The 21,596-nt window shown below is 46.5% G+C and overlaps 1 protein-coding gene across 1 annotated transcript; it reads right to left on the reverse strand.

The window, feature by feature from the left end:
* Positions 1-434: 434 nt before the first annotated feature.
* LOC123826307 (insulin receptor-like) lies at positions 435-21,162 on the reverse strand. The gene is made up of 4 exons (XM_045850280.1): positions 21,016-21,162; positions 6,441-6,681; positions 5,129-5,296; positions 435-640 (listed from the first exon to the last, which is right to left on the reverse strand). Exons 1-4 carry the CDS (start codon positions 21,160-21,162, stop codon positions 435-437), a joined length of 762 nt encoding a protein of 253 aa, XP_045706236.1.
* Positions 21,163-21,596: the final 434 nt, after the last annotated feature.

Raw genomic sequence — 21,596 nt, forward strand, 5'->3', positions numbered from 1 at the left:
AACTAATGGGAAATGCAACATATTTAAATAGAAGAAGTCTCTGGGTCTGAAGATGCTGTAGAAAGTTCCAGAAGGATGAGAAGCTGACATAGATTTTAAAAAGAGAATGCTCTCAGCTTGAAACTTGGTGACAAATCAAGCCTAGGCCATTTCTCAAGACTGACATTAGTAACCTTACAAAGTTTGTCTAAGAACTTGGATCAATACTGGAGGCTAAGTATCTATGCTGGAGAGTTGAAAAGCAAAGGTTAAGTTTTCTAAACTCTCCCCCTCTTTGATGAATATTTGATATTGACAGTAAGGGTCCTGTTGAAATCATGGGCTCTCTTCCTCCGTGCAGGGAAGGGACTCAGCACAGACTCTCTTGGTCCCTGCCTCATCTCGTTCCCTAGGTCATGACCCCCGACCTCCAACCCCAAATCAATGAAAGCCCCTTACCTGGGGACAAAAAACACATCGTGCAGGTAATCCTCAAATGTCTTCTGGAAGGAGGACTCCTCCACCTCCTTCAGAATCTGAGCATCGGTCTTTGGGCAGGAGCAGCACTCCACAGCAGACTCCTCGTCCTCGCTCTGGTTGTGCTTCTGGGAGCCCTCTGACTCAAACGGTGGGGACCAGGTCCGCAAGGGCAGCTTCAGCCCTGCAGAAGGGCAGAACAGATGGACTCAAATCTCCCAGAAATATACACAAGCAGAACAAAGGGGACCTGCTCAGAGCAGCTGGGCACACAGGACAGAGCTTGGAGCTAGGGTCTGGGTTCAAGTTCTACTGTGAAAAGCCCTTGCACGGGAGAGTCCAAACAGTGCCAACTGAGAAGGGGCATGTTCCAGACACTACCAGACACTACCAAATCACCACAGGGCTGGAGATTTTGTTGGACAGCCAGGCTTGCCCCTTTCCTCATGGAACTTTCTAGTGCACGGGTGCTGCTGAGAAGAATAGGGAACACACAATAAACTAATAAATCAATCTTCCATGGGTCCAATGGCAGGGTCAAAGGAGAGGATAAGGAAGGGAGTGTTCTTTATCATGAGGTTTCAGAAAGAGTGGCTGCTGAACAGTCCTGCATGAAGTACAGGAAGGAGCTGTGCATGCATCGCAGCATCAGGCCATTCAGACAGAGCACAGAGCATTTGCAGAGGCCCTGAGGTAGGAACTTCCTGGCATGTTGAAAGACACCAAGGACCCAATGTAGCAAAAAGAGGATGTGGGAGAGAAGAGTGGGAGGAAGGGTTAGAAAAGAGCAGGGGTGCCAAGTCACAGTGGAATGAATGAATCAAGCCAATCAATCAACCACATAACTATGGAGGCCAGAAGACAGAGCAGAATTCTACCAGGACTTCTAAGGGGTTTGGCTCAGAGACCCGATGATCACACTGAGTCACCAAACTGTGAAGCACAAATACCACAATTTACAGCTCCTTCAGGAATTCCTAAGTCAGATCAGAGCAGTGGTTCTCACCAGGGGCTGATTTTGCACCACTGGACACTGGGCAAGATCTGGAGGTAGTGCTGGTAGTTGGGATGTGTCGGGGGAGATGGGACTACTGGCCTCCAAAGGGCAGAGGCTGGGCTGCTGCTGGTTGGCCTGTACTTTGCAGGATGGCCTCACCCCAGGGGTCCTGGGCCTGGAAAGCCCACACTGCTGAGCAGAGGAACCCTGGACTAAAGACATGAGAGGAGAGTGGGGGGTGGTGAGGGAGGAATTGTTTGAATCAGCTTAGGAAAGGGAATTAACAAAACAAAAACAACCTCTCCACATAGCAGTTGTGTAAACACATAGCTGCTAAGTGACACAGCTGGATGTGTCTTGACCCTTGCAGTCAAACTGCACAGCCACACTTTTGGTGCAGCCCCAAGAATGCACACTACTCCTTAGGGGCAAAGTCCATGACAGCCCTTCGGAGTCTGCTTTCCTGCCACCAGCCTTTGCTATCTGGTGCCTACTAGTGCCTGCTGAGCAAAGGCACTTCCAGCCTTCCCCTCCCCTTGAATGGGTCCCTTAGACAATGAGACCTAAGTATCCTTCTATGAATGGTGAGTATCTATTTAGAAGCCCAAGTACTTACACAGCTTTCAGGGCTACAAGGGACTCTTAAAAGTACTTCTTACACTTATTAGTCGACATGGAATAACCTGGCTGGGTAACTGTTAAAAGGCCAATCACGGCATTATAGATAGAAAAAACTTGGGTTTCCTTCATGGCAGGGTAGAGGTTTGGAGGGGGGCATGTTCTGACAATTTTCTGGAGAGAAGGGACTTCTGATCGGGTGCAAGCATAGCTCCTGATACCTGTTACCCTTTGTGGTACCCACTCATGACACTTGATGTCCCATGGTATTCTGTGACTATAAAGCATAATGACATCCCTAGGACTCTCAAATAGAGACAAAGAGTAGATGGTGGGAGACAGGCTGGGGGAGGGGATGGGAAGTTCATGTTTAATGGGACAGAGTTTCAGTTTGGGAGGATGAGAAGGTTCTGGAGATGGTGGTGGTGATGGCTGCACAACAGTGTAAATGTCCTTAATGCCACTGAACTGACACTTAAAATGATTAAAATGATAAATTTTATGTCACATGTATTTTATCACAATAAAAAGCCATACAGTTGATAAAACTGTACTGTATAATTTAAATATGCTGAGTTAACATGCATTCTAAATGTTCTCACCAAACAAGAAAGGGTGGATGTGTGTGATGATGGATGGATATTAAGTAACTACCCTATTTTTCAGACTGAGATGAATTCCCCAGCAGTGGTGGAACAGGTTATTACATATTTTATCAGATTTTTTGCTTCAAAATTTTTTTTCCTATTTTCCCCCTCTAAAACCTAGGTGCATCTAATAGTCCTAAAAATATGGTAGATGGGAGGGGTTTTTTCACAATGTACATGAACATATGTCAAATCATCACAATGTATGCTTTAGATATCTTAGAATTTTAATTTGTATGATATTTAAAAGTTAAGTAACAGATAATTAATATCAAATATTAAATAAATACGTACAAATATCTTACAATTTTAATTGTAAGCGACCTCAATAAAGCTAAACAAAAACTAATATTGGACACTAATAAGAAGTCACTACTAGTCATGATTAGTATATTCAATTATTTTGAGTGTGTTAGTAAGTTTATAGAGTTGTGTGTGCATTGGGTTTTTTTAAAATTATAGTAAAATATGCCTCACATAAAACTCACCATCTTACTCATTTTTAAGCGCACAGTCCAGTGGCATTAAGTCCCCTCGCATTATTATGCAGCCATCCCCACCCTCCATCTGCAGGACTTTCTCACCCTCCCAAACTAAAACTCTGTCCCCATTACACACTAACCTCCTCCCCCTCCCCCAGCCCCTGCCCCACCATCTACTCACTGTCTCTGTGGATCTGAGTCCTCTAGGGATCTCCTGTGGGTCACACCATATCCAGCCTCAGAAGGTTTCTTTTTTAATTACACAAAACTTTGGGATCATCAGAAGTCAAGCCATGTTTAAACAGTCACACTGCAATGATAGATTTAGAATTCCAGAACAAAAAGTAATAAATAAAAATTTTTTAAAAAGTTTTTGCTGGCCCTGGCTGGTGTAGCTCAGTGGATTGAGCACGGGCTGGGAACCAAAGTGTCCCAGGTTCGATTCCCAGCCAGGGTACATTCCTGGGTTTCAGGCCAGAACTCCCAGCAACCACACATTGATATTTCTCTCTCTCTCTCTCTCTCTCTCTCTCTCTCTCTCTCTCTCTCTCTCTCTCTCTCTCTCTCTCTCTCTCTCTCTCTCTCTCTCCCTCTCTCTCTCTCTCTCCCCCTCCCTTCCTTCTCTAAAATAAATAAATAAATAAATCTTAAAAAAAGTTTTTGCTGTTAAAAAAAACAAGAAAAAGTTGACAGTCTCTGTTTCTGATGTGGGACAAGCAGTTCATAGCTGAGGTCACAACTGGGCTTGCTCTCAAGTTATATAAAGCATCTGTGGAAATAAATCACACCTGCAGCCCTTAGCTAAGGCAGGAAATGAGGTCTCAGGCATACAATAAACATAGCCCATTATCCTGCAGCTGGGACAGCTACCAGAAATCACCTGGACTTCTGCCCTTTCTCCCAAAAAGGAGGCAGCTGGTGACAAGCTCAGTGACTTGCTCAGAGCCTTACAGCAGGTCGGAGGTCCAGCCCAGAAATGATGAAGAGCTCCTGGCCTTAGCCATGCCTCTCCAGCAGCCCCAAGGTCAAAGGCTAAAGATCACTAACTCAAAAAAAAAAAACCACAAAACAACCTATAGAAAAATGAATACAATAAAAAAACAATTAAAGAAAAAAATTACCTGTTTCTGCAGCTTGCTGGAGTCTAAAGTCCAGTAAAACATAAATTTTTTGAAGACTTTATGTTTTAGAGAGGGGAAGGGAGGGAGAATGAGAGGGAGAGAAACATCAATGTGTGGTTGCCTCTCGAGTGCCCCCTACTGGGGACCTGGCCCACACCCAGGCATGTGCCCTGACTGGGAATTGAATCAAGGACCCTTTGATTTGCTGGCTGGCACTCAACCACTAAGCCACACCAGCCATGGACATTTTAAAAATAAGCTTAAACTAATTTATACAAACTAGTTTGAGGCTTCAAATATTTTTTCATTTTTTTTCTGTAGAAAGAAGGAAACCCATTAAGTAAATAAGATGAAAGGCTGAAGAAAATCACCATCAGTACAAATTTCTAACAGAAAGCACAGGAGGAAAGAGATTGTCACTCCTTTAAAACTTGAAGGTCCAAATTGAGGGCTGAAGTCCTTCCCTGACTCCTTCAAGCACCTCTCAGCACGCTCAGTTGTTGCTAGTCTAGCAAGGAAGGCTCCTGTGGGTGAACACAGCAACATCTCCACCAGGCAGGGTGGGAAAGGAAGAGGGGGGTGGGGAAAAGGAGAAAATTCCAGACAGAAATGATGCCAAGACATGGGAAATACCCGGTTTCCACACAAGACCTCAGAGTGTGCTCTCACACTGTTATGTTTAGAAACGTGCATGCGTGTTCCCGTGTGAGATGGAGCAGAGTGTGTGCAAGTCTGCTCTCGAGCACACACTGGGGAACGGAAGAGGAGAGATGTTTCCCTGGAGGTGGAACATTTGCCCACACTCACCTTTCAGGCAATAATCCAACTCATACAGCTCACTGTCCTCTGCCTGCCTCTCCCAGAAAACCAGGTAGTGTGCGATGTTGCCGTTGGGGTCAGAGGGAGGCTTCCACTTGAGAATGATCTGGGATGAGGAGTTAGAAACCGAGATGGGATCCAGGGGCACAGAAGGATCTGGAGAGGTAAAAGAAAACAGGTCCCCTAAGAGGAGGGAGCAAGCTGTAGGGAAGGTGTGAGGGGATACACAGGTCAGAGAAACCTAAAGGTGTTTGCTGCAGTGATGTGCAGCATCCGAGAAAACTGGAGGCACATAGAGTACCAGCCCAGAAGGGACAGCGGGTATGGAATCACAGTCCATCCCTGCCACAAACCACACAGATCACGTGGGCATCCGTCTGTCCCTCCACTCACCCTGCTCCAACATGGGCCAAGCTCTCTGTCTGGGGCACTGGAAAGATGCTGGGGAAAGGATATGGGAAGAGATGAACTCATATTTTCTGGTTAACACCCAAAACTGAACCCCAGTCACAGGGCAAATTTTGGCAGCTAGATGCCATTCACCTGGCTGCACAAAACCTTCCTGCAAGAATGGAGGTGGCTGAGTGCGTCCTGAGGAACGACACACAGGACACTGTACAAATGCCTGAGAGCTGGAAGTTTCCAGAAATTCTATGTCCTTTGGTGTTGCTGGAGGGTACAGGATGAGAGGGCACTCTCTGAAAAAGCTGGGACTGATTCATGAAGTTTGCGCTCTACCATACAGGACAGGGTTTCTCACCTGTAGCACTGCTGGTGTGCGGCTGTCCTGGGCACTATGGATGCAGAGCGGCAGCCCAAGGCTCCTCTCGCTTGATGCACAGTCACAACCAAAATTGTCCCCAGACCTCATGAAAGGTCCCCTGGGAGTAGAATCACCCCCAACTGAGAACCACCACTACAGGAGAAGTATAGATACAACTGAATTATTCCGTAATAACCCAACACTCAAAAAAACAGGGATGGGAAAGGTGGTACAGGGATGGGGATGGGGATGGGGGATAAGGAAAAATGGGGAAATGTTGATTGTTGAAGCTGAGATGGTTCATGGGGTTTATTTTTCTTTCTACTTTTGTGAGTATTTAAAAATTTTCTGCAACAGAAGAAGAAATATATTTATACCCCTCCGCTGGCTGGCTGCTACTGCCTTGTCCTCTGAAATGGTAAACCTCAGCACTAGCTCTTCCAGAAGGTGCAGCCACACATGGAAGCACTTCACTGGCCTGGTAAAGGCAATACATCTGGTTCCTGCACAAACCCCTGAGCTGCACAGCATACTCACTGGTGGCATCCGTCTGGACATAGATGATGCTGCTCTTGGCCCCGTATGTGCGACGCTCATCAGAAAAGGTGACCAAGGTCTTCACGAAGATGGCATACTGGGTCCAGGGCTTGAGACCCCACATGAGCCACCGGGGGTGGCTCTGGGACTTGGGGTCATTGGACCACACAGGTGGGTTGATGTCCATGACTGTCCAGCTGTTGGATCCACATGCATCCTGCCCATCGAACTCTGTCACATTCTGGTAAGGGCTTTCAAGGTGAAAGAGAAGACAGTTACCATTTTCAGCTATCACTCTGAGGACCAGAGATGGGGCCGGGAAAATTGTACCCTATGGGCCTGCATCTTTTCACTGACAGCTTTATGCCACAAGGGAAACCAGCATGGCAACAGGCAAAGAGAAAGGAACCACCTCCACTGATTCCTCAATGATAATATTTAATAGTAGTGATTAATAATATTTAATAACACATTTTATTTATTTATTGTTATGTAATATTATATACTCTGTTTAATTTTATTATATAGTACATTATACATATTATATACCCTGTACATGAAGTTACAGTAATAAATATCACATAATGTCTAATAAGAAATAATATTTAGTAGTAATTAATGCTGTTTCCCAGTTACAACAGTGATGATGACGACCCTGACAGCAGCTATGGCAGGAGTCGCTGGTGAGGTTCAAGCGAGAGAACGCACGCAGCCCCTCAACAACCGCCCGGCACACAGTCAGTCCTGAGAAACAAAGTCACCATGGATGCTAATGCCATCCCTGAGCCAGTGTGAGAACTTGGGCACTGGGGGAGCTGTGGTGGGCGGGTCAGCTGCGCGGAGCCAGCGGCTTGCACAGCGCCTCGAGCCAGACACTTAGATCAGTTCGAATGCTCAATTTTGTTATGTGCCTTTCCCGCGATTCTTCTGTTCTCTCCAATGGTTTCGGTAAAGATCAAATTTCCTACGTGGTCAACAAAGCCAAGTAAAGACTCTCCCTCCATTGGCTTATTCTACCTCTCTACCTCTCTGGCTTATTCTCCCATCAGGCCTCACATTCCTCCTTTCCACCTGTCACTTCGTTAGAGGTGTCGGCTCTCTCCTTTTCTTGCATTTGCTCCTCCTCTGGCCTTTCTGACATTGTGACTCTGGCTGTTGCCTGAGATTTCAGGCCCTTCTCATTCCTCCAGGGAAGCCCTCCCTGACCTCCAGGGCAAGTCCACTCTCCATGACCCTGCCCCTTGAAGTACTGTAACAGTCGTCATTTTATTTTTTTATTAAATTTCTAGGGGGTAATACTGGTTAATAAAATTACATAGGTTCAGGTGTACAATTCTACAATTCATCTCTACACTGTATTGTGTGTTGAACACCCAAAGACAAGTCTCCTTCCATCACCATTTACTTCCTTTTACCCTCTCCTACTTCCACCAACCCCACTTTCCCTCTGGTAGTCACCATACTGTTGACTGTTTCAATAAGATTTGGGGGGTTCTTGTTCAATCTGTTCAACTTTTTCACTGATTCCTCCAACACCCCTCCCCTCTGACAGCTGTCAGTCTGTTCCATGTGTCCATGACTCTGTTTCTACTTTGTTCATCAGTTTATTTTATTCATTACATTTCACATATGAGTGAAATCATATGGCACTTCTTTCTCTGACTGGCTTACTTCACTTAGCATAATGTTCTCCAGGTCCATCCATGCTGTCACAAAGGGTAAGATTTTTAGGGCCGAGTGGTATTCCATTTTGTAAATGTGCCACAGCTTTTTAAATCCACTCATCTACTGATGGATACTTGAGCGGCTTCCAAATCTTGTCTATTCTAAATACTGCTGCAATGAACACAGAGATGCAAAAATTCTTTCCAATTAGCATTTCAGGTTTCTTTAGGTATATTCCCAGAAGTGAAATTACGGGGTCAAAACATTTTTAATTTTTAAAGTATCTCCATACTGCTTTCCACGATGGCTGCACCAGTCTGCATTTTCATCAACAGTGCACTAGGGTTCCCCGTTCTCCACATTGTCGTCAGTACTTGTTGTTTGTTGACTTATTGATTATAGATGTTCTAACAGGTATGTGGTTTTAATTTGCATTTCTCTGATGATTGGTGATATTGAGCATTTTTTCATGTCTATTGGCCATCTGTATGCACTCTTTAGAGAAGTGTCTATTCAGGTCCTTTGACCATTTCTAATTGCATTATTTTGGTATTGAGTTTTATAAGGCCTTTATAAATTTTGGACATTAACCCCCTTATCAGATGTATCATTGGCAAATATGTTACCCCACCCAATAGGGTTTTTTTCCATTTTGTTGGGTTTGTTGGCTATGCTAAAACTTTTTAGTTTGATGTAGTCCCATTTGTTTATTTTTCTTTTGTTTTCCTCGTCCAAGTGAATATATCAGAAAATATAATGCAACAAGAACTGTCCTAGATTTTCTGCCTATGTTTTCTTCTAGGATTACTATGGTTTTGAATCTAACATTTAAGTCTTTAATCTATTTTGAGTTTATTATTATGTATGATGTGAGAAGGTGGTGTAGTTTCACTTTTTTTGCACTGAAATTGCAGATACTGCCCTATTTTACTAACGTCATTTATTGAATAGACTACTTTTATCCTATTGTATAATCTTGCCTATTTGTCACAAATCAATTGATCATATAGGTATGGGTTTATCTTAGGGGTCTTTATTCTGTTCCAGTACGTTTTAATTACAATGGCCTTGTAGTATAGTCTGATTTTAGGTAGTGTGATCCCTACAACTTTGCTCTTTTTTCTCAGGACTGCTGTGGCTATTCCTGGTCTTCTATGCTTCCATATAAATTTTTGGAATATCTGTTTTAGTTCTGTGAAATAGGACATTGGTACCTTCATAGGAATTGCATTGAATCTATAGGTTGCTTTGGGTAGTATGGACATTTTAATGACATTAATTCTTCCAATGCATGACTTCAGTATGTGCTTCCACTTATTTGTATCTTCTTTAATTTCTTTCTTCAATGTCTTACAAATACAAGTCTATTACATCCTTGGTTAAATTTATTTCTAGGGACTTTGCTTTTCTTGATGCAATTGCAAATGGGATTGTTTCCTTAGTTTCTTCAGATAGTTCATTATTGGCATATAAAAATGCAACTGATTTCTGAAATTTATTTTGTATCCTGCTACTTTACTGAATTAATTTATCATTTCTAGTAGTTTTTCGACTGAACCTTTAGGATTCTCCATATACAGTAGCACATCATCTGCAAATTTCTTCCTTTCCAATTTGGATGCCTTTTACTTCCTCTTCTTGTCTGACTGCTGTGGCTAGGACTTCCAGTGGTACATTGAGTAAGAGTGGTGAAAGTGGACATCCTGTCTTGTTCCTGCTTCTTAAGGAAATGCTTTTGGTTTTTGCCTATTAACTATGATATTCACTGTGGGTTTCTCATGTATGGCCTTTATTATGTTAAGGTATGCTTCCTCTATTGTCACTTTCCTGAGATTTTTTATAGTAAATGGGTGCTGGATTTTATCAAATGCTTTTTCTGCATCTATTGATATGATTGTGTGGTTTTATCTTTTGTTTTATTTTCATGGTGTATCATATCCCTTGATTTGCAAATATTGTACCAAGCTTGTATCTCTGAAATAAAACCTACTTGATCATAGTGTATGATCTTTTTAATGTATTGTTGAATCCAGTTTGGTAATATTTTGTTAGGGATTTTAGCATCTATGTTCATCAGATATATTGGCCTGTAATCTTGCTTTCCCTGAAGACTCTGTATCAAGTTTTAAAATTAGAATAATGCTGGCCTCAAAAAATGAGCTTGGGAGTGCTGTCCTCTTGAATTTTTTTGAGTAATTAGAGAAGGAGAGTTGTTTGTTCTCCTTTTTTTAATCCTCACATTATGACATTTTTAAAAATATGTTTTATTGATTATGCTATTACAGTTGTCCCATTTCCCCCTTCACTCCCCTCCACCTTGTATACCCTCTCTCACCCACATCTCCCCCTTTAGTCATGTCCATGTGTCATACTTAAGTTCTTTAGCTTCTACATTTCCCATACTATTTTTACCCTCCCCCTATCTATTTTCAACCTACAATCTATGCTACTTATTCTCTGTACCTTTTCCCCCTCTCTCCTCCTCTCACTCCCCTGTTGCTAACCCTCCATGTGATTCTCCATTTCTGTGGTTCTGTTCCTGTTCTAGTTGTTTGCTTAGTTTCTTTTGGTTTTGCTTTAGGTGTGGTTGTTAATAATTGTGAGTTTGCTGTCCTTTTACTATACATGTTTTTTCTGTATCTTCTTTTCTTAGATAAGTCCCTTTAACATTTCATAAAATAAGGGCTTGGTGATGATGAACTCCTTTAACTTGACCTTATCTGAGAAGCACTTTGTCTGCCTTTCCATTCTAAATGAAAGCTTTGCTGGATAGAGTAATCTGGGATATAGGTCCTTGTCTTTCATGACTTGGAATACTTCTTTCCAGCCCCTTCTTGCCTGTAAGGTCTCTTTTGAGAAATCAGCTGACAGTCTTATGGGAACTCCTTTGTAGGTTACTGTCCCCTTATCTCTTACTGCTTCTAGGATTCTCTCCTTCGTTTTTACCTTGGCTAATGTAATTATGATGTGCTATGGTGTTTTTCTTCTTGGGTCCAACTTCTTTGGGACTCTCTGAGCTTCCTGGATTTCCTGGAAGTCCATTTCCTTTCCCAGAATGGGGAAGTTCTCCTTTATTATTTGTTAAATACGTGCTCAATCTGTTGCTTTTCCTCTTCCCCTTCTGGTACCCCTATAATTCTGATGTTGGAACATTTAAAGATGTCCTGGAGGTTCCTAAGCTTCTCCTCCTTTTTTTTTTGAATTCTTATTTCTCCATTCTTTCCTGTTTGGTTGTTTTTTTCTTCCTTCTGATCCACTCTATTGTTTTGAGTCCCAGTTTCCTTCCCATCACTATTGGTTGTCCGTGCATTTTCCTTCATGTCTTTTATGATAACCTGCATTTTTTCATCTAATTTGCACCCAAAATCAACCAATTCTGTGAGCTTCCTGATCACCAGTGTTTTGAACTGTGCATCTGATAGACTGACTATCTCTCGGTCACTTAAAATGATGAGTCCTGGAACATTGAACTGTTTTCTGTTTGAGACATGTCTCTCTCTCTCTTTTTTTGGGGGGGGGGGTCTGGTCACTCCTGTTACAGGGAGGGGCAGAGCCTTAGGTGCTCACCAAGGCTGGGCACCCCAGTCGCTAGATTGTGACATTGTATGTGAGGGTGGGGGCAGGGGTGGGGGCAGGGGCGGGGGGGGAACAATGGCAGTAGCCCCATTCTCCGTGGGACCTCAGTCCCTTCTCTGGGATCCTGGGTTGCACACTCTGCCCTGCTCAACATACACTGCCTCACTAGGTCTGCCAGCTGCCGCTTGCGTACTCAGGCCCCAGATGCCTTACACTTTCCCGGTTGCCTTATGCACCTATCTCTCTCAGCTCTCCTCGCTGTTACCTGCGCTGCGCCCCGCACCTGGCTGCTCCTCTCAGCCCCTCCTACTGGTCTGGATGAACGGGTCTATGGGTCTACTTCAACTTCTTGGCTGTCCGACTTCCATTCAGATAAATTCTCTATCAGTTCTGGGTGTTATTCTGCCTCTAAATTGTTGTTGTTCTAATCTTGGTTGTGTGTGGAGTTATGGTGCGTCCACCTATGCCTCCATCTTGGCCGGAAGTCACATTATGACATTTTGTTCATTGCTTTTAGAGACAGAGGAAGGGAGGGGGGAAGAGAGAGAGAGAGAGACAGACATACAGACAGACATGGATGTGAGAGAAAACACTGATGGGTTTGATTAGTGGCCTCACACACATGCCCTGATCTGGATCAAACCTATAACCTAAGTATGTACCCTGACCAGGAATTGAATCCACAACCTTCAGTATACAGTATGATGCTCCAGCTAACCAAGCCACACCAGTCAGGGCTTGCATTTGTTCTCCCATGAAGCCATCTAGTCTCAGACTTTTTCTTTGTTTGGAGTTTTGTGATTACTGCTTCAATTAATTGTAACTACCTATTCAGATTTTCTGATTCTTCTTGATTCAGTTTTGGAAGATTGTATGTTTGTAGGAATTCATCCATTTCACCTGGATTGTCCAATTTGTTGGTATATAGTTGTCCATAGTACTTTCTTATAAATTTCTATAGTATCAGTTGTTACTTTTCCTGTTTTCTGATTTTTTTTCTGATTTTATTTCTTTGTGTCCTTTCTCTTTTTATGCTTGATGAGGATGATTAAATGTTTGTCAATATTGGTTGTCTTTTCAAAGAACCACATTTTAGTTTCACTGATCTTTTGTATTTTTTTAGACTCAGTTATTTCTACTCTGATCTTTATTATTTCCTTTCTTCTACTCACTTTGGGCTTTGTCTGTTGTTTATTTGAGTTTTTTCTTGTTTTATTGAGGTAGGCCTGTAATGCTATGAATTTTCTCCTTAGGATTGTTTTCATTATGCCCCATAGATTTTGTGTTGTTGTGTTCTTATTTTCATTTGTTTCAAGATATTGTTTGATTTCTTCCTTGATCTCTTATTACTAACCCACTCATTGTTTATTAACATGTTATTTAGCCTCCAAGTCTTTTTTGTGTTTTTCAGTTTTTTTTATTGTGATTGATTCTAGCCTCATGCCATTATGGTCAGGGAAGATGCATGACATATCAATCTTAAATATACTGAGCCTTGTTTTGTGCCCTATCATTTAGTCTATCCTATGAATGTTCCATGTGCACTTGAAATGAATGTGTATTAGTTCTGCTGCTTTGGGGCAAAATACTCTGAAGATAGCAATTAAATCCATCTGATCTAGTGTGTCATTTAAGGCTGCTATCTCTTTGTTGACTTTCTGTCTGTAAGATCAATCCACTGATGTCAAATGTGTGTTATGTGATGTCAAATGGGTGTTAAAATCCCCTCCTATGTCTATATTACCTTTGTTCTCTCTTTTATATCCATCAAGATTTCTTTCCCATAAATACTTAGGTGCTCATGTGTGGGGAGCATAAATGTTTACAAGGATTACATCCTCTTGTTGGCTTTCTCCCTCTATTGTTATGTAGTGTCTTTCTTTGTCTCTTACTATAACTTTGTTTTTAAAGTCTATTTCATTAGTCATTAAGAATTACCGGCTTGTTTTTTTTTTCATTTACATATGCATGAAGTCTCTTTTACCATTTCCTCACTTTTAGTCTGTGTGTATCTTGTGTTCTGAGGTGAGTCTCTTATAGCCAGAAGAAGACATGTTCAGCTACTATGTCTTTTGATTGGAGCATTTAAGCCATCTACATTTAAAGTGACTATGGATAGGTATGTATTTATTGTCACTTTATTATTTTAACTTTGCTACTTTTCTTCTTTTCCTCCTCCTCCTCCTCCTTCTCCTACTTCTCCTTCTCCTGCTTCCTCTTGAAGAAGATCTTTAACATTTCTTATAATACTGGTTTGGTGGTAACAAACTCCTTTGGCTTTCTTTTATCTGGGAAGCTATTTATTTCGCCTTCAACTTCAAATGATAGCCTTGTTGGGTAATGTAGCTTTTGTTGTAGGTCCTTGCTTCTTATCAATTTGAATATTTCATGCCAATCCCTTTGGGCCTGAAGTGTTTCTGTTGAGAAATCAGCTGACAGTCTTATGGAAGCTCCCGTGTAGGTAACTAACTGCCTTTCTCTCAATGCTTTTAAGATTCTCTTTTGGTTTTTAACCTTTGCCATTTTAATTATGTTTTGTCTTGGTGCAGGCCTCTTAGGGTTCATCTTATTTGGGACTCCGCACTTTCTGAACTTGTGTGTCTTTTTCCTTCACCAGGTTAGGGAAATGTTCAGTCATTATTTCTTGAAATGGATTCTTGATCCCTTGCTCTCTCTCTTGTCCTTCTCATATCCCTATGATGCAGATCCTATTACTCTTCATGTTGTCCCAAAAGTCCCTTAAACTATCCACAATTTTTTAAAATTCTTTTTTTCTTTTTGCTGCTCTGATTAGATATTTTCTGCTACCTTGTCTTCCAATCACTAATTCAATCCTCTGCTTTATCCAACCTACAGTTTATTCCTTCTAGTGTAGTCTTCATTTCAGATATTGTATTCTTTATTTCTGATTGATCCCTTTTTATGGTTTCTATGTCCTTCTTCACGCTGTTGTAATTTTCACTAAGTTCCTTCAGCATCCTTTCAACCTTTTTTTAAAATTCCATATCTGATCCATCGTTTGACTCCATTTAATTAAGCTCTTTTTTTTTCTGACAATTTCTCCTTTCATTTGAGTCATGTTTCTTTGTCTCCCCATTTTTCCTGCCTCGTTGTGTTTGTTTCTATGTATTAGGTAGATCTGCTATGACTCCCAGTCTTCATGGGGTAGACTTATACTGTAGGTGTCCTGAGAGACCCAGTGGCACAGTCTCCTTGATCACCTTGGCTGGGTTTTCCAGGAATACCCCTTGTGTGGGTAATGTGGGCCCTCCCATTGGAATTGAATTTTGGTTCTATTGGCCCATGCTGGTTGTGAGGATCAATCCCAACCAGTGTACCAGCTACAGTTCAGGTGCTGACCACATGAAGCAGAATTTGCCTCTGTAGGGTCCTGTGTCTACTGAGGTCCCCCTTTGGATATGTCTCTTGTGAAGGTAAATGGATCTTGCTCTGATGTGGTCTGAAGCTAGCCACTGTGTGTGTTGGTTCTGCAACCTCTTGGGATGGACTCTGGAGCGGTCCAATGTCAGACACTGCCTGTTACTGGCCCTGGGCAACCTTTCTGATGCTACAAAGCAATCTGCAGTTGTTGCTGTTTCTGTTAGGCCTCAATATGTGCAGGGAGGACCAAACCACACACCAAGGGCACTTTTACCAGCACTGGGTCCAGAGGCAAGTCTGCAAAAGTCCCAATGCACCCTAAGATCCACCTCTTCCTGTCTCTGCCTGCCAGCTGCCTGTTACACTCAGTCACTGGCTGTAGTCGAGTTGTCTAAGACAGGTGAGTCACCAGAGAGGGCCGAGTGGTGTTCACCAGACTGAAACACGTTCGAACTTGGTGCCAATGCTGGGTGTGAGGTCACTCAGCAAATGTCCCAGGGTACATCAAGTCTAGCTGCCACCTGCTGGGTGCTTAAACACCTTTGTGGTGGGGACGAGTTTAAGAAATCATCAGAGTGAGGCCAGTAGACTTTATCCGGCCCAAACAGACCAAGATTTGGCATTGTGATGCGAGGTCTCTACACAAGTTGGGCATGTGAGGAAAAAAAATGGCCCCCATACTAGACCCACACAACTCAGTCTGTCCAGAGTTTTCCCAAGCTCAGCTGAGGGGATTTGAGAGGATAGGGCCAGTAGATCCCCCATGAGATGGAAACGTTGGTCAGGCTTTGGAGAAGTTGAGCGTCATGGCTTTTACCCCAGAGCCACACAACTCAGGCTTTCCCAGATTCTGCCCAGACCTCAGCAGGGTGGAGTCACCAAGACTTGGAGGGTGGGACTGGTGAATCTCTCACAGAGGGGACACATCGCAGGTCAAGTTCACAGGAAAGTGGCAATGGCCCCACCCCAAAGCCACACAATTCAGTCACTGACACCCCCTGAGTCTGTTTGGATCTCTATACCCTGGCCCAGGCAGCTGACTCCTCAGCAGGCGTGGATTACAGGGAGCCAGAGAATGAGGCTATTGCATTTCCCCAGGCTGATGCTGCATGGAAGGGGGTGCTCCACCCAAGAAAGATGGCATCTGTGGTGTGGGAGAGGGCTCAGCACAGGGATCTTGGCAACTATATCTTTAGCTTTCTCCCCTGAGCCATAACCTCCCATCTCTCCTCAAGCAGCTCTACTCTACTCTACCCTCCCTTTGACAGAGGCCAGGGTCAGTGGCTGTCAATGAGATTTTGTGTGTTGCCCTTTAAAAAGGTATTTGTGTCTCTAGCACAATGCTGTCAGGCAGAATCCCCACTTATTTTCAAAGTCAGGTATCCTGTGGGCATCTTTTCCTAATTCTGGTGCTCTGGCTTGGGAATCCCAGCTTGGAGTTGAGACCCCGTGCTTCTCAGGGGGAACCTTTGCAGCTGAAATATCCCTCCAGAATCTCAGCTGCCAGCCATGGGAGTGGGGCCAGCCCTTTTCTCATCTCTGCCCATCCACCTGTATTGATGTGGTTTCTTTTGTAAATCCTTGGCTAGGATGGGGGAGCCAAGGGGTTGGTGGTGGCACAGATGATGGCAGTGCCCGAGGCCCCTTACACAGGAGGGCTGCGGGTTGTGGGGCACATGTCTAGGGGTCGTATGTTTACCTCATTCTCCCATTCCTTTTTTTTCCTCTCTGTTGGGAACTGCCCTGACTGGTATCAGAAGCTGAAACCCCCACCTAGGCTAAGGCTAAGGGAACGCCCTTGGAACTGTAAGCCAGCAAGGAGACAAAAGCTTATCTTCCTGGCAGGAAGGCTGCTTCTGCTGCTTTATTCATAACTGAACCCCCAAAAGCTTGGTTGGTTAGCCAAAGACGGGTAAGATTCCCCACAGGGGGAACGACCTAAGACAGGCAGGATCACTTTGGGAGGCCCCCCAAAAGAAGGACTTGGGGGACTGCAGCAAAAGGGGGTGATAGACCCTCGCTCCTCAGCTTTGACATAGCCTGAGTTCTCAGCGTCTGGGAAAAAACCTCCTTGTCTCCCAGTTGCCTTAGTTCCCTTGCTCCACCTAAGCCTGAAACAATGACGGGATGGTGCAGCTCTGTACTGAGAAGTGTGGATTCGCCGGGGTGATCAGGCCTAAGAAAGAACATGTAAATTACTGTGAAACCTTCTTTGTTTAGAGTGCTCTCAGTTGAATGAGAAGGGTCTTAGGAGGAGGTTATTTTGTTCCTCAGTCTTACAGCTCTTTGACCCCCAACTCAATAGACTGGCAGAGTTCTTTGTTTTCTATGGTTCCTTACTTCCCCTAATGAGTACTGTACTTTACCTGAATTATTATGCAGAATGAGCCCAATAAAAGCAGGTATGGACTAAATCGGCGCGCTCCCCACTAGGGGGGATAGCCATTTCGTCCCTACTTCCCCACAGAAACTAGTCTGTCTCTGTGCATGTTGTTTTTTCTCGCGTGTTTATCGTCTAGCCATCCACAGCGTTCCGTGGTCACTGCTGGCCAGTGACCCATGCGCAACACCTCTCTGCCTCGGTGGAGGTTGATCAGGACTCCTGCTCCATCCATGGGGCATGCAGGATGGAGGAAAACATTCTTCTGGCTGCTTGGTTTGACACGCTGGCCCAGCAGGACTTAGTATCTGGGTCCAGGTTGCCTAGGTCAACCAGCTGGCCTGGTGGGACTTAAGTGTCTGTGCCTCAGCTGCCAGGGTTGACCAGGTGGCTTGGCGGGACATAGTCTCCAGGCCTGGGCTGCGGGAGATGACCAGCTGGTGTGGCAGGACTTAGTCTCTTGGTCAGGGCTAGGAGAGTCGATCAGTTGGCCTGATGAGACTTAGTCTTTGGGCCTGGTCTGCCCGGGTCAACCAGATGGTGTGCCAGTACTTAGTATCTAGGCCAGAGTTGTGGTGGTCAACCAGCTGGCCGGGTGGGACTTCCTCTCTTGGCCTGGGCTGCGAGGGTTGATGAGCTGGCGTGGTGGGACTTACTCTTTTGGTATGGCGGGACTTAGTCTCTGGGCCCAGGTGGCAGGGATAGACCACCTGGACCACATGACCTGGTTTCTGGGCCCGCTCAGCTAGGGTCAACCAGCTGGCCCATCGGGTCTTAGTCTCTGGGTCCGAGGTGCCTGGTTCAACCAGCTGGCCTGGCAGGACTTATTTTCTGGGCCCGGGCCAGCCAGGTTGAACAGCTGGACTTGTGGGACTTAGTGTCTAGGCCAGGGCTGTGTGGGTGAATAAGCTGGACTGGCAGGACTTACTCTCTGGCCCTGGCTGCCTGGGTCAATTAGCTGGCCCAGCAAAACTTAGTCTCTGGGCCAGGGCTGCTGAGGTCGACCGGCTGGCCAGGTGAGACTTGAGTCTGTGAGCCTGGGCTGCAGGGGTAGACAAGCTGGCTCAGCGCAACTTAGTCTCTGGGACAGGTCTGCCTGGGTCATCCAGCTGGCAAGGCAGGACTTAATCTCTGGGCCTGGGTTGCCCAGGTAGACCAGCTGTCCTGGCGGGACTTAAGTCTCTGTGCCTCAGCTGCCAGGGTCAACTAGCTGGCCTGGTGGGATGTAGTCTCCAGGTGCTGGTCTCTGGGAAAGGTGCCTGGGTAGACCAGCTGGCCTGGCAAGACTTAGTTTCTGGGCCCGGGCTGCTGGGAAGGACCAGCTGGCCCAGCAGAATTAGTCTTGGCCCGTGCTGCCTGAGTTGACCAGTTGGCCAAATTGAACATAGTCCACACATCGGGCCTGTGGAGGTTGACAAGCTCGCCCTGCTTGGCTTAGTCTCTGGACCCGGTCTGCCTGGGTTGACCAGTTGGTATGGTGGGACTTACTCTCTTAAACCGGGCTGTGGGGGTCTACCAGCTGACCTGGCGGGACTTAGTCTCTGGGCCCTGGCTGCAGGGGTCAACCAGCTGGCCGGGCAGGACTTAGTCTCTGGGCCTGGGTTGTGTGTGTTGACCAGCTGGTATGATGGGACTTGGTGTCTGAGCCCAGTTTCCAGGCGTCGAGCAGTTGGCTCGGCAGGACTTAGTCTCTGGGCCAGGGCTGCCCAGGTCAACCAGCTGGCCCAGTGTGACTTTTTCTCTCGGCCTGGGCTGCTCGGGTTGACCACCTGGCCAGGCAGGACTTAGTCTCCAGACCAAGGTTGTGGGGGTCAACCAACTGGCCCAGCAGCAATGTAGTCTCTGGGCCTGGGCTGCCTGAGTCCACCAGCTGGTTGGCGGGACTTAGTTTTTGGGCCTGGGTGGCAGGGGTCGACCAGCTGGCCCAGCATGACTTATTCTGTGGGCCATGGCTGCGGGGGTCGACCAGCTAGCCCTCTGGGACTTAATCTCTTGGCCCGGGCGGCTGTCACTGGCCAGATGGCCAGGCTGACTTAATCTCTGGGCCCGGGATGCACGTGTTGACCCACTGGCACAAAGGGACTTAGTGTCTGGGCCCAGTTACAGGGCATCTACGAGCTGGCTCAGCAGGACTTAGTCTCTGGGCCAGGGCTGTCCGGGTAGAACTACTGGCCTGGCAGGATTTTGTCTCTGGCCCTGGGCTATGGGGCTTGATGACCTGGCTTCTAGGGACTTAGTCTCTGGGCCCAGGCTGCTTGGGTTGACTACCTGGCCTGGAGGGACTTAGTCTCTGGGCCCAGGTTGCCTAGGTTGACCAGCTGGACTGGAAGGACTTAGTGTCTATGTTGAGGCTGCGAGGTTCGACCAGCTGGCCCAGTGGGACTTAGTCTCTGGGCCTGGGCTGCATGGTTGGACCAATTGGCCTGGTGGGACATAACTGCCTGGGCTCAGGCTGCCTGGGTCCACCGGCTGGCCTGGTGTGACTTAATCTCTGGGCCCAGGCAGCCTGGGTTGACCAGCTGGCCTGGCAGGACTTAGTCTCTGGGCTTGGGCTGCCCGGGTCGACCAGCTGGCCCAGTGAGACTTAGTCTGTTGGCCATGGCTGTGGGAGTCGACAAGCTGGCCCTGCGGGAGTTAATCTCTTGGCCTGGGCGGCTGTCGTCGGCCAACTGGCCTGGCTGGACTTAGTCTCTGGGCCCAGGATGTACGTGTTGAGCAGCTGGCATGAAGGGACTTAGTCTCTTGGCTCAGTTTGTGGGCATGGACCAGTTTGTTCAGCAGGACTTAGTCTCTGGGCCAGAGCTGCCCAAATAGAACAGCTGTCGTGGTGGGACTTTGTCTCTGGGCTGGGGCTGCGGGGCTCAACTAGCTGGCTCCCCAGGACTTAGTTTCTGGGCCCAGGCTGGGGTGACCAACTGGCCCTGCGGGACTTAGTCTCTGGGCCTGGGCTGCACAGTTCGACCAGCTGGTCATGCAGGACTTAATCTCTGGGCCTGGGTTGCCTGGGTCAACTGGCAGTCCTGGCAAGACTTAGTCTCTGGATCTGGGCTGCGGGGTTGATAAGCTAGTCCGGCACGACACCGTCTCTGGGCCAGGACTGCATGGGTCAACCATCTGACCTGGCGAACTCAGTCTCTGGACCCGGGCTGCGGGGGTGGACAAGCTGGCCCTGAGGGACTTAATCTCTTGGCCTGGGCAGCCGTTGTTGGCCCCCTGGCCTGCTGGACTTAGTCTCTGGGCCTGGTCTACCCAGGTCGACCTGCTGGCATGGTGATATTTACTGTTTTGGCCCTGGCTGTGGGGGTCTACCAGCTGGCCTGGGGGGCTTTGTCTCTTGGCCTGGGCTGTGAGTGTCGGCCAGCTGTCCCAGATGGACTTAATCTGTGCCGGGGTTTTGGCAGTCGACCAGCTGTCCAGGTGGGACTTAGTCTATGGGCCAGCTGTTGTTGACCTGCTGGCCCAGTAGGACTTTGTGTTTGGGTCCAGGCTGCCCAGGTGGAGCAGATGGCCAGGGAGTACTTAATTTCTGGGCCCGGGTTTCAGGGGTTGACCAGCTGGCCTGGCGGGACTCACTGTCTGGGCCTGGGCTGCGGCCCACTGGTCGCAGTTTACCTGGCTCTGCCCTATGGCTGTGGTTCTCCTGACTTGACCCTCCAGCCACCCTTCTCCAGTCTTGGCCGAACTGCCGCATTTCTTCTGGCTCAGCTGTCGGCCGGGCATCTCCCGCCTTCACCTACCAGCCATGTCTTTCCTAGTTTGGCCCTGCTGCTGCTGTACTCCCAACTCTGCCTTCTAGCCACCTGTCTCCCATCTCAGTGGACTGGCCGTGGTTCTCCTGGCTTGGTCCTCTAGCGGCACATCTCCCGCCTCTCCCCACCAGCCATGGGTATTCTGGATGGGCCCTCCAGCCACAGTTCTCCCGTCTTCTCCTTCTGAACGCGGTTCTCCTGGCTCACCCCTATAGGCATGATTCTCCCTGCTCAGCTAATCGAACCCGGTTCTCCCAGCTCAGCTCTCTGGCTGCAGTTCTCCTGACTTGGCTCTCTGGCCACAGTTCTCTTGACTTGGATCTTTGGCCACGATTCTGCCATCTCAGCCCTCCTGGCACAGTTCTCCCAGCTCGGCTGTCTGGCTGCGTTTCTCCAGGCTCAGCC

Source organism: Phyllostomus hastatus, unplaced genomic scaffold (assembly GCF_019186645.2).
Source record: "Phyllostomus hastatus isolate PE091 unplaced genomic scaffold, TTU_PhHast_1.1 phas_contig_80, whole genome shotgun sequence".
NCBI lineage: Eukaryota > Metazoa > Chordata > Mammalia > Chiroptera > Phyllostomidae > Phyllostomus > Phyllostomus hastatus.

Bases quoted from the DNA above. Each gene is read 5' to 3' on its own strand.
- LOC123826307 (XM_045850280.1), bottom strand. From the start codon at position 21,162: ATGCCCGGCCGACAGCTGAGCCAGAAGAAATGCGGCAGTTCGGCCAAG. The intron at 5,297-6,440 runs GTGAGTATGCTG...TTACCTCTCCAG, and splicing joins TGTCCAGACGGATGCCACCA to ATCCTTCTGTGCCCCTGGAT. The intron at 641-5,128 runs GTGAGTGTGGGC...GCCCTTCTGCAG, and splicing joins GTTGGATTATTGCCTGAAAG to GGCTGAAGCTGCCCTTGCGG.